This window comes from Ctenopharyngodon idella, chromosome 10, assembly GCF_019924925.1.
Source record: "Ctenopharyngodon idella isolate HZGC_01 chromosome 10, HZGC01, whole genome shotgun sequence".
In the NCBI taxonomy this organism is placed as follows: domain Eukaryota; kingdom Metazoa; phylum Chordata; class Actinopteri; order Cypriniformes; family Xenocyprididae; genus Ctenopharyngodon; species Ctenopharyngodon idella.
In genome coordinates this window covers 36,005,123-36,018,593 of record NC_067229.1, presented here as the reverse complement: position 1 = coordinate 36,018,593, position 13,471 = coordinate 36,005,123, and the positions used below count along the sequence as shown (strand labels likewise).

Genomic DNA, 13,471 nt, shown 5'->3' with positions numbered 1-13,471 from the left:
AAGGTTGGATGGAGGTTAATTATAGGCCGCATGCTGTAGAGTGACATAATGGCGCTTTCATAAGTGTTTGCATTCTGTTTGTACGCATGCACAAATGTGGTTCTTCAAAACCTGAGATATCAAATAACACATTTATAAGAAGCTGATTAGGTTGAAATGCTTGTACCATTTGGTGAATCAAAACGATGATCATTAGAACGCTGGATTTGATGGGTTTTGAAGATTTTAGCTTACAGCCATCTCATGTTTCAGGATTTTTATTTGTATCAGATTCCAACTTAATTGTGTTTGTTGATTGAATTAACATAAATTGCATTTATAAAGCTTTTCTCTTTTCCTCTTTGTTCTGAAGATGGTACCATAGCTTAACAAAAATGTTTAAAAAATGTATTGCTAACGTTCCCATTAAGTTATGAAAATGTTTTTAACTGCAGTGATGCATGCAGAGAAATCCAAACCAGTGCCAACACCAGGTCTTGGTTCAAGAGGAAAGAAGTCTTATTGTCTGTGCATGTTTATGTTTCTCAGACACACATATTTTTATTCCTTCAGAGGCATTTTACTACCCAAGAGCTTTATCATCACTTGAACTGTCTGAGGCTTTTCATTTTCTTTAAGCACACCCAGACGCTCACTGTGACATTAGCCTCAAGCTGCATGTGCTTTTCACGGTGATCTATGACCAACCTTCCAAAGGTGTTTCCATGTTATGTTAATAGCCTGATGTTTTTCCATTGCCTAGTCTATTTGTCTAGCATTGTTGTTTGTGTAAACATCACTTGGACTATATTCTACCAATGCTGATAGTCGGATATCAGATTGGTTTGTTGAAAAATGAGTGCCAAATGTCACGCAAACCATTTATAATATATCTGGAAATGCCCGACTAGATGCTTTTTTTTTTTTTTATAGCAAATAATATGCAATCATGAAAAACACATTTTCACAACATATTACATTGAATCAACATTTCTTCACATGTTGGAATTGCAGATGATTCCGTGCACTGCTGCTAACGTCCTGTTCAGTCATTCCTGTCACATCAAGTGTAAAATGAAACTGAAGTCGGGCTTTAAGAAGGTGCAACCTCGTGCCAGCATGACATTTCATTTAATAGATTTTAAAGCAGGGCAAGACACCACTAGAATACGAAACAAACAATTAAGAGAGGTGCAAGTGTGAGACTGATCTCATATCTAAGGATGATCTCACAAATAATATGCTGCAAAAGAGAATTTAAAGACAATTCCAAGATAAATGTTAGCTTGTTTTCTAGCTTTAAGAGCAAATTTAGTGGTAGCAAGTGTGAAAGTATACTGAAATATAACAATCCAACCAAAACAAACAAACAATAAATAACTGAATCAAGCATTTGCTTTTCAAGCATGTAAAATAAACCAAAATTATTGTTTAGGAGTTTATTTTGTTTCAGTCTTTGCTGTGATTTTTGTTTTGTTTTTGGATTTGCTTTGATTCTGTTTGATCTTTTTGTTTAGTTTTTGACATTGCTTCACTTTGATTTTTGTTTTGTCTTTGACTTAGATTTTTATTTTGTTTCTGGCTTTATTTGCTTTGGTTTTTGTTTATTTTTTACTTTGCTTTGATTCTTGTTTTGTTTTTGGCTTTGCTTTGCTTTAATTCTTGTGGCTTTAGTGTACCTCCAGTTTATTGTTTATGCAGAAAGCATTTTTGACAATTATGACGTTACAGTCTCGTAAAGTCAAAAAATGTATTCGGCAGTGACAGAAAAAAAAAAGCATTTCTTTGATATTCCCTGAACTTTGTTATAACAAAAGAACACAAATAATTCATTTTTTTTTTTTTAAATAAAAAACGGAACAGCACAAAACCACATTTCAAAAGCCAAACCAATTTGCTACTGTACACTAGCAAAGCAAGTATTTCCTTTGCTTGAAAAATATAGCAAATTAATTACTTCTGTGAACTCCAGAAAACGAATCTGCTGCTTGAATGCACAAGCTCTAAATTCATGCTACATATCTGCTCATCTGAAAGATACATTGAGTGAGAAGCAGAACTGACAGGCAGCAATATAGCTTATCTGTAATACATGTGGACAACATTCAGCCACTCAGGAGGTGTGGGGGAAAATTACTTACTTGACAACAGCAATTCAGAGTGCCAGCCTTTGTGCGAGCTTTCAGTCTCTCACAAACCTCTTAGAAATGTTCAAATTAAGTTTCTATAGAAATATGAGGGAAAACAAGGTCAGATAAACACAAGACCCAGTACTGTCCAGCTGTTTCATAGGCTTAGCTGGCCCATATCTGTGCCATCACAAGACTTTAAGCTCTGATTAAAAGGTTGCCAAGTAATGGCTTGTTTAAACCCCTCAAATCACACAATCATGTCCATGACACCTATACAACAAAAATATTCAACATTTGCTTGCTTAAGTAGGCCTCTTACAGATGGCATGGGATTGAATTCATGCAAATAACAACATCACTGCATGTCTTTGTACCATAAAGGAGACTTTTGAAGCCTATTGTATCCATTTAAAGCTTTGAAACATGGTTTGTGTTTACATTAACAAATTGAAAAAAAAAAAAAAAAAAAAATCCCAAGTAGCACAACTACAAGCAGAGCATCTTTATTTAACAAAAAAACAGGCACTATATAGTTTGTTATTCAATGCATTCTTTAATATTTATGACATGAACACTCAGAAGTGTATTTGTAACTTTTTTACTTTTCAATTTGACATTTGTTATAGGGGAAAACTCATTCGCTTCAGTAAAAGCACAACTTCTTCCACGGCTAATGAACAAACCGCATCATTTCCTGCCAAATGAGGCTGGAAACAAGCGACGCCTTTTCAAATGTGATCCAGAGTAACATGTCTGCGTTTGAATAATGTTGGCCTTGCTGTATCTATAATGCACTTCTCCCCTTTTCCCAGTAATGAGTGGCATGGAAAGGGCACAGCATGCCTGCTCTTTTATTAAAACAAATGAAAGATCCATTATGACACTGAATAGTCAGACTCTCCTCCTCCGCCTGGCAGTAATGTAAGAGAAGGAGGGTAAGTGGAGGGTGTAAAAGCAAAGGTAGAAGCCTGTCATTCATTAGCCTGATATACTATTCAGCTCTTGCAGTAAGTCACGGTTTTAAGACTTAATGAAAAGGCACAGCCGCTGAGTGACCAAGAAAGCTACAAAAAGCAACTTAGACGTCAAATTGGTTTATGTAACATTGCACTTTTTAATAACTATGGGAAGTTTTTTTAATATATACATTTACATATTATATAATATGAATTGCTTGATTATCGTATTTAGAGCTTCTTTAACCATATTATTTTGTATAGTTACTAACCTACACAACTGAAGGACTTTCATAACGCTGACATTGTCATTATCTGCCTATAATAACAGCTACATAATACATAGCTCAAAACAACCATTATGGGACCATAAAACATGAAACTGAAAGAAAAAGATATTAAATTGACTATAAAAATATGCATTATGAAAACATTAAGTATGTGATCTTAAACTACACAGCTGGAACATTTTGTGAAAGATCGAAATACCTAGTGGTTTGAAATTCTGGGGCAAAAACGACAATGTCCAGTGAGTGTTTATGCCGAAAAGGGGGAAATGATGGCAGCTCGGTGAGATTTGAGAGGTCCTCTGACAGACTTGGAGCCATAGCAGTGCCTGTTAGAGCAGCTGAGAGTTGACACCTCAGGGCTGGACAATAAATACACAAGTATGTTTATCGTCTGTGACAGAAAATCACTAGATAGTCACATCCTGGGCCGGCGACCTCCTCCGACCCGATCTCTGGGAATGATTCGTAGCTCCGAGCCGTGCTTTAGGAACACATTTCCTGTAGAATCACAAACATCTATGACATTGCATACAGTATGAGACACATTTTTACAGCTAAAATCGCATCAAATAAAGTCTATTTGCTAGTTAATTTTCATAAAATAATATGAAAGCACAAACGGAGACTCTCTTCTATAAGAAACACTCTCAGCTCAGCATATGAAAATAAATCTAATCAGGTGTCTAAGTACAGGCTATATTTAGTATGTGATTGTATAACTTCAATCCAAGCTAAAGATACATGTCTCTATAGTACAAACCTGCTGCATAGGGTCAGGCTATACATGTTGCTACTATAAAACTAATTACAGCTCATTTGACATTTAGGGCTCAATCCATGACATGTATGAAAAATTACAGGTCATTTTCATGCGATTACATGCAGCAGGGCACTCAGGGAAGAAAATATTGACAGAACGCCATTGATTAGAGATAGATGGCTTCCGTCTTAAATGACAAGTAATGCAGGATGGAAAACATCTGTAAAGGAACATTTAGTCAGGGGAATAAACTCACAACAATGGGGAATTGTATAATTGAAGCACATCATCAATATTCATTAGGTAATATGTGAAATTGCAGAGACAAAAAACATGCAGAGCCTATTGAAGGAGTCTTAGGAAATCATTCGATCTCTCAAAAGGTCCCCAGGCGGATAAACATGAACAATATGAGGTAGTAAACAGAAGGATCCATTCATTTGCATGCGGGTGATTATGAAGGATAGGCTGGAAATCTCAGCCACGCATGTAAATGGTGAGAGTGAGATGAGGTATCTCGCTTCATAAGATGAGAAAATGCAGGGAAGAGGAAGTTAAAAAAATATATATGGAAGGTGGATTAAAGCACCAACAAACAAACAAACATGCATTTGCACAGGCAACAGAAATTTCCAGCCATGTGTGATATTTGGATATATCGAAACAATTTACAGCTGACAAAATGACATTTATTACAGCCAGATGCTGCTCCACAGGGCAGCCCTGATCGAGCGAAGTAGAGACACCGACCTGCTGTCTGCGCCGGGTTGATTCCGATGCCATCTACACAAATAATAATCACAAAGATCATCAGCAATGTGAATACATACACAAAACAATCAAACTTAAAGACAATCAATTAATCAGACAGATGGGCAAAAGCACAGAAAAACCCTGACGCACTGAAACGCTGAACAATCACAATTCAAACCATCTCATTTACAATAACTGCCTTGTGTTGTGAGAGGTGAGTTATCTCTTTGTTCTGTTTAGCATTTGTTCAATAATTACATTAACGAGTCTACGGCTATACAAGTACACACAAAGGCTTGTTTTGAATGTGCTCTGAAAGATTTAAGTGAGTTTAAGTGAAGAATTCACCAGCCTTTAAAATAACTGGTTTATAAAGACTCAGTTGTTTGTAAATTGGGCTACTTTAGTTTTTTTTAGTGCAGTTATCGAAGAACCCAACCCATGATGATACAAATGTGTATGAGTGGTTGCCAGGATGTTGCTATGTGGTTGTTAGGGTGCACCTGGTGGTTGCTAGGTGTTAGTAAGTCTGGCCACTTTAGCGAAGTTTAATACTCTGGTTTAAGGCAGTGGTTCTCAACCAAAAAAGGCTGAGCAAACATCAAAGGGAGCCTCAAGATGATTAACAATAACATTATTTAAAATAAGAACTTTTATCTTAAAAAAAAGGGGTTTCCCATGGTCTTGGAAAACTGAATATATGAGATTTTTAAAATTGTGATTTCTAACCCTGGAAAAGTCATGTTAATGTTAAGTCAAACTAATAAAATCTTAAAACGCCATGGGCATGTTTATAAAGAACATATATGTTTCTAGTTATTCAAATATCTAAAATATTTTATTAAATAGGAATTGAGTAAAAATTGTTCTAAGAATCACGAATAACCGCAAGAGTCATGTAAATGCATTGGTTAAAAAGAATGGGATCCCTGAAGAACAATCAACTCTTAAAACTTTGGGAATTCTGAAATTGTATTATTTTAATTATAATCATTGTAGTGACTTATTTTTATTTGAAGACAAAACTGGGGCTAGGGGGACTTTATGGACAATATTTTTATGGATGATGGGAGGCCTTGGTGTCAAAAAGGTTGATAACCACTGGTTTAAAGATTTAATCAAATATGAGCATTATGATAATGACAATAATAATATCAACAACTTACCGTTTGTAATGATGGCACTGGTGGCTGCTGGCACTTTAAACTTTAAATCAAAGAGGAATTAAAAAAAAAAAAGTTTTATTGTTCATCCATCAACAACTTATGCTGATAGTCAGACACATCCCATAAACAACCCGTCAGTCCCTCTGTCAGGCAGGGATAAGAAAAATTCAACTTGAGTCTGCATTTGCATCAGGTGATTTAAAGAGTCTGTGCTAGAAAACAGAAGCCTTGAAACGTCTGAGGAAAGAGCTCTCTGGGCTGAGCTGTGACTGTCACAATGAGCCACGAAAGTAAAACAAACAAACAAACAAACAAACAAAAATCAGGCTAATTCATATAATAACACTTTCTGGGTGTCCTGAAGGCATTTGTACACCACTGAACAGTATAAAACTGATGGGAAGCAAGATGCCTGGCTGGTGCCAGAATTAGTGACCAGCAAAATCAATTTTGTAACTGTTCAGAATGCATATTAAATTCAATGAATACAGATTTTTGTGGGGGTTTATTCAGCTTCTCTTTTGCCTAATTTTTGTTCGTCAGTTTTGTCAGGAGGAAAAGAGACAACAAAAACAATGAAAGATCACATAACCATCACTTTACATAACCTGAAGCAGGAATACAAAAATTTTTGAGAGGGTGAAAAAAAAAAAAACCCTGAAAATAAGCCTGGCACTTTATCATTATTTCTAGCTCCCACTTGATGCATTACATCTTCCTATTATGAGGTTGTCAGAATTGGCATTTCATTATGTCAAAAAAGGAGCAACGACCCAAGCTAATCTGCATCGTCGTTCTGCCATGCCGTATGTCTGCGTGCTCTGAATACAGCTGTGAAAGAGACCAGACAGCCCACAGGAAATCAAGAGGATTCTGTCAAATTTTTACCTAGTTTCAAAAGATTTGTGGCTTATCAAAAAGGATGCACATTAGTGAACATATTGGTATCAGCCATAATTTGTAATTATGTAAATTATTACATAACTATTGTATCAGCTTGAAAAGATCATGCCTTACTTTTCAAGTTTAAATAGTTGGTCTACTCTTTGCCTATGCCAAGTGTCAAAAATGTTTTTTAATGGCTATATATAAAGAGCAAAATAGAAAATACAAATGGAGGTATTTAACCAAAACTATTTATTGACTGCTAATAAGATGTACACAATTTCTTGAATGTATCAAATCTTTCTTTTACACATTTACTCAAACTTCTCACACACACACACACACACACACACACACACACACACACACACACACAAAAACTGAAAACAAACAGCTTACAATCCACTGACAATCTATTGACATTACATAAATATTGAATTATTAATATTAATGAATATTAAAATATGCATATTGCGTATATAATGCATATTGTGTTTTATTGTTGTTGGCAAAAAAATAATTTACATATATAATGTATCCTATAATCCTATTATATATATATATATATATATATATTTTTTTTTTTTCTTATATCACTTAAATGTTAAAAAAAAATATATATATTTTTTTTTCTTTTTTTTTCTTATATCACTTAAATGTAAAAAAAAAAAAAAAAAAAAAAAAAATCAATATCATTTTACAAAATAATATTGATCAATCCCTAATGTCATTTCTTATTTAAACAGTATAACTTTACAATATCAGTCTTCATTTGGTTAATCTGCAAAAATATATATTGATATATAATCTACTTAAATGAAATGAAATGTTGTCAAACTAACATTGGTCCTAGTTTCATTATGACTTAGATCCTTATCAACTGTATTATCTGATTCTGCATTGATCATGCTCTGATTTTAATGAGGCTGTGGACAAAGATAAGCTGTGTGTCTCAAAAAAAGATAAATCAGACTAAAAAAGACAGTATTAAAGCTATGGGATATAACTGAGCTAAAGTTCACGTCATGATCCATGCTATGTGATGTAGACCATTTTATTCAATGATTTCCCAGAATTGAGCAGAAAGGCAGTCATAATACAAGATCATTCTCATGCAGAATATTTTTTTCATCATGTTTTAACATGTAACTAAGCTTGGCAAAGACACAATGTTACACCTCAGCAGATCTGTCAAAAATAAGTTTTCAAATAAGGTTGCAGTAAGACTGTGAACATATGCACATATGCACAACTGCACCAATTCTTTTTAAACAGACAATGAATCAGCTCACCTCTTCTGCTGCAAATTTCAAAACTGCAGTGAACGGCGTGCTCTCAGGTACACTTAATCTGAAATACAATCATGCCAATGAATCTTTGTGTAACAATTGGGGAAAAAAAAAAAAAAAACCCTGTGTAGAAAGTGTTACTATAGAGAATGGGTTGTCCAGAAACAAAGCACAACAGTAGCATATTATATGAAGCATAACACTGTCTAATTTTGTTTTAAAACAGAGTACATTAAAAAAAACATTACGCTTTTTCAAATTATTCTCTGGTCATCTTAACCAGCTCATGTCTATCGATTGTCACTGAATGATATTTTCAAAAACATGGCATTTGAAAAAAATCATCCAAACTGGCCGGTGAGCATCAGCATTGCAGGTGCTTAAGGCTGAGCTGGTAAATCAGTCTGTTTGAAATTGAATGGCACTTAACAGACCACTCTCAAATGTGTGTTTGCCATCAGACACAGTGTGACATTTATAAATTACCACAGACCATAGCACTATTACAGTGACTGCAATCAATATGGCAAACAGACTTAAATGGTTAGTTCACCCAAAAGAAGATATTGTTGTATAAATTCGTTATTTTTGTTTTGTTTTTGTGCACAAAAAGTATTCTCATCGCTTCATAAAATTAAGGTTGAACCACAGCAGTCACGTCAACCATTTTAACGATGTCTTTAGTACCTTTTTGGACCTTGAAAGTGGTGGTTATATTGCTGTCTATAGAAGAGTCATATATCTCTTGGATTTTGTCAAAAATATCTTAATTTGTGTTCTGAAGATGAACGAAGGTCTTACGGGTTTGGAACGACTTAAGGGTAAGTAATTAATGACAGAATTTTCATTTTTGGGTGAACTAACCCTTTAAGAACTGACATAAGGCAAGACAATACAGGAAATTATTATTATTATTATTTTTTTTTCCCATGCACTGACCAATTTTAAGGTTTTGGACTATTTTGCATCCATAACATTTCTTCTTGCATACTAGTGTAAAGAAAATATGCAAAACACACATCTAAGAGTTTATTTTATTACACATTAACTATTTGCATCTGTAGATTTGAATCAAAATACTTATTTTAAAGGCTCTCATGCACTGAGCCAGAAACCTACACTTCAGTAAAATTTACATACACCAACTGTATTTCTATCTATATTCTGAAGGTTTTTACAAAGGGGTTTTTATACATGATATATTCTTCACTTGATTTGTATAACATTTTATTCCTAAAAATATGGTAATTTTTTTTTTCTTACTGCTAAAAGTATTTTTTGATTTATGAAGTAGAAAAAAAAAAGTTATCCGAAATTCCCCATGAAAAGCCTTTAACTTTAATATGTCAACAAAATGAAACAACAATTTTGAACCTGGCTGTATCAAATGATCTAATTGTTGTTCTGGAAATGTATGCAAATTCGTGCAAGTTTAATTAGATAATGTTTCATGTGCACATTTAATCATAGTATTTCAGAAAAGTTATAATACAAAACAACTGTCATACTGCACTATTTATTTTAATCAACGGGGGAAGCATGGTTATAATTAACCTATTTTATCTTGCCTTACATTTCCCAGTTGATAGTTGTGCTAAAACTAAATTTTAAAAATATAAATCAGTCAGTTTGGCAATTAGCTTATGAATTACTTAATTAACGAAGAAACTGAATGAATAAATTAATGAATAAATGAATAGAATTAAGCAATCAAGGTTAAAAAAAAAAAAATGATTCAGCTCCTCAAACTGCAGAGCTGCGACACATAATAATTTACGCTCCTATTAGAATCAATAAAATCAAGCAAATCAGGGCTAATGAAACAATTAAAACAGGAATATTAATGTTGATGGTGTGTGTGTCATGTGTTGAATGATGTGTCACTCACACTTTAAATGGTAACCGAGGGTCCGACGTCAACGTGATTTTAAACGTTACTTTCGACCTAATACAGACAGAGACACATATTCATGGAGTTTATTTATAGATGAAATACACGGTATAACTAAAATAAAGTGTTGTTAAATGATAAATAGCTTTACTTACATTTTACTGATTTGTATGAGAAGACCGCACACTGTTTACACCGACCCGGAAGATGCAAGGACCTGCTGTAACACGTCATCTGTTCAATGGCCCTCTCTTTTCCGTCTCTCTCAATTTGCCCTTTTTAAAACTACTAGTGTTACATTTTATCAATTGGATCATATTCAAGTATTTTAGAGAAATGAAAAGAAGAAGGAAAAAAGCAGATAAAACAGAAACTGTTGCGGCTTGTGCATTTCAGTCAGGCAAATTTCAAGCCGCCTCGAAGTGGGTATTACCGTAAAGTGTGTTGTTAATGCACCGAAGCATTTTAGACATGTAAATGAAGGGCAATAGTGATGAATTGCATTTGCAAAGAAGAATCATACTTAAAATGTGTAAATAATAATGTCATTGCTATAAAAACGACTAACAGGAGTTGTATCTGCATACAAATTATGCTGAACCATTTTCTCTATAATAATTTCAAAATTACCTTCAACTAGCCTAACTTAGGCCTATTTTTGTGAAATGTTTTGTGTTAAAAATGTGCCTGTGCAATAGGTTATTTCTTTAAATATTAAATTAAATTATTCCCACAAATAAGGAATAAAATAGAGTCTATTTCATCATTTTCTTCAACAAACGGTAATTGGTTCAAGATGAACCTCAGGAAATGCTTATTGTTAAAACTATTTTATTTTCTGTTTATTTTAAGGGATAGGCCAAAATCCCAATTCTGAAGACATTTGATGTGTTTAAAACTTGCTGCTTGTCATTCTTGGTTAATTTATTTTAGTCAATAATTGATCAAACATATCTAATAGTGTCATGGCAAAATCACTGGAATTTAAACCTCTAACTTGTACTTTAAAGTTTTGGAATATTTTTGGAGCCAAAATTAAATTGAATTATATAAGGCCCATTAACATTATTATCATTGTGCCTTGCCGTTTAAAGACTTTGACTTAACAACATTTATAAATAAAGAGGTACTGCAAAAAACAAACAAACAAACAAACAAAAAACACAAAACAATACTTGAAAACATTTGCATTCATTTTGTTCTAGCTTTTTTGTTTTGTAAATTCTGAAAGTTAACTTACAATCACTCTAAGAGTCTTTATCTTGAATATGAAAAACCTGCATTTTTTAAGAAGTTCAGTAAGTATTTTTTTTATGTATCACCAATGCAGATAACTGAACCAACCCAGCTAACAGGGAATGCTGTCAGAACTTCCCTAACATTCTGGCAAAGTTCTCTCAAACTCCAATACCGTTAAGAGAATGTTCTTTCAGAGTTATTTGGTCTTTAATAATGTTCTTAAAACGTTAACACAAAAACATTCATACACTGGATCTCTGGATTTTTCTCAACCTCAAGTTGTTCCAAACCTGCATGAATATCTTTCTTCTGCTGAACACAAATGAAGAAGTTTTGAAAAATATGGGAAACCAAAGAGTTGTGGGGTACTATTGACTTCCATAGTATGAAAAAAAAAATGTCAAAAATGGTTACCCATATTCTTCACTCATAGGTTTGAAACAACTTGAGGGTGCAAAATGGAATGTTCCCTTAACATTCACATAACCAAGAAAAAAAACATTGATGGAAATAGGCCTGCGTTTTATACTCACACTTTTTTTTTTCATATGCAAAAGCCCATTTAGGCCCAATTAGGAATCGGGGGTGGACTGGTGTTGGAACAATTGATTAATCATATTTTAAATACACATTTGCCATAATCTGTTTGGCCCAAAGGTCTATTTTCTGGCTGGTCTCAGAGTGAAGATTATATAGCGCTGGCGGCTGCTGGATTTATGGAGGGCTGTAAGCTAACTTGAGTCTCATGAGTCATCCTCATAAAGCAAACCCTGCTTGTTGGCACCATAGGGCACACTGCCAGCAGCTTCCCTAGAGGGACATGTGGGTGTTGAAGAAAACAGACTTCTCAGTGTGACTTGAAACCCAAATTCACTAGACGCTGACAATTTTGCAGGAGTCCATTTCGCTTTTGTCACAGGCTTATTGAAACCACTTAGATAAAGCGGAAAAGTTGATCTGCTGAATACCAACCAGAGAATAGTGCAATTGCTTCGTTACTGACACTGAATAAAGTTGTTTTGCATCAAATGTGAGCTATTAAGACCACTACGAATTTATCAAATCTTTTGTCGCCAAATCGCACCCAGAGGCAGGAGCCATGACACCTTCAAAATGTCAAATATTCAATTATGCATACTAAGCCTTCAGTAATTAATATTACAGACATGTGCACTGAAAGACCTTTGATCAAAAGTCTGTTCCTCTCTTTGACAAACATCTCCTGAAGGACTTTCCTAACTCTGTTGTCTAAATTTATCCTAATCATGTCCTGTACCGAAGCCCGTAGTGAGTCATTTGTGGCGACAAGCAGCTGTGCGGTTCCTGAGGTGATGGGGATGAGATACCAAAAACATCGCTCATACTGTCAGATGAACTTTTTTCGTGTGGACAATCTAACGAATAATTTAGCTGTGACAACTGAAGGCAGATGTGTTGAACACTTTAAACAATGAAAATTTAGCCTATATAAGGATTGTTTGCATGTCAAGAGAGATGTTCAGATCTGTAAATGAAATGCAAATAGATTTGATTTTTTGAAGAAAAAGTAACATTTAAATTTGGTTTATGATGATAATAGGCCGTTATCATTATTAGTACTTTGTCTTTTGATGTGAAGTATTTAAATAAATGGTAGTGTATCGAATATCAAATTTATTGATTAGTTTACAGAATGTGATGCAATAATTCTAAATAATGGATCTGCACTGACTTGTATCAATAATCATGGATTATGAATGATAATGTAATATAATAATATATAATAAAATATGATAATAATTATGTATTGTGACATATTTTAGAGTGACAAAAGATAATAATAATTAAATATTCTATTCTGATAAAAGCTTACAAAGAAAGCATTTGGTAGCACTTGGGTATGACATGCAGGAACATGCAATAACCAAATAAATAAGGCCAGTGTTGATTGTTGTTTGAACAGAAGAATTACTGCTTTATATCCTCAGGCTCCATAGTCTTTATTTGTAAATTTCACCATTTTATGTCTAATTTTTCACGTTAGGACAGGCTTGATTTAATGTGTAATGTGTAATGGTAACACCTTCTCCTGACCAAGCTTGTCAGAGGATCAGCACTAATATATTTATAATGAGAGGAAGTATTTTGGAGA

The 13,471-nt window shown here is 33.9% G+C and overlaps 1 protein-coding gene across 1 annotated transcript; it reads right to left on the bottom strand.

Annotated features, from left to right (window-relative positions):
* Positions 1-2,641: 2,641 nt before the first annotated feature.
* ufm1 (ubiquitin-fold modifier 1) lies at positions 2,642-10,425 on the bottom strand. The gene is made up of 6 exons (XM_051910608.1): positions 10,257-10,425; positions 10,099-10,155; positions 8,214-8,271; positions 6,037-6,076; positions 4,868-4,900; positions 2,642-3,855 (listed from the first exon to the last, which is right to left on the bottom strand). Coding segments are annotated over exons 1-6 (273 nt in total). The 5' UTR covers positions 10,259-10,425; the 3' UTR covers positions 2,642-3,772.
* Positions 10,426-13,471: the final 3,046 nt, after the last annotated feature.

Excerpts from the sequence above, each read along its gene's own strand:
- ufm1 (XM_051910608.1), bottom strand. Across the intron at positions 8,272-10,098 it reads CCTCGGTTACCATTTAAAGT|ATTAAGTGTACCTGAGAGCA; the intron begins GTGAGTGACACA and ends ATTGTATTTCAG. Across the intron at positions 3,856-4,867 it reads CAACCCGGCGCAGACAGCAG|GAAATGTGTTCCTAAAGCAC; the intron begins GTCGGTGTCTCT and ends GTGATTCTACAG.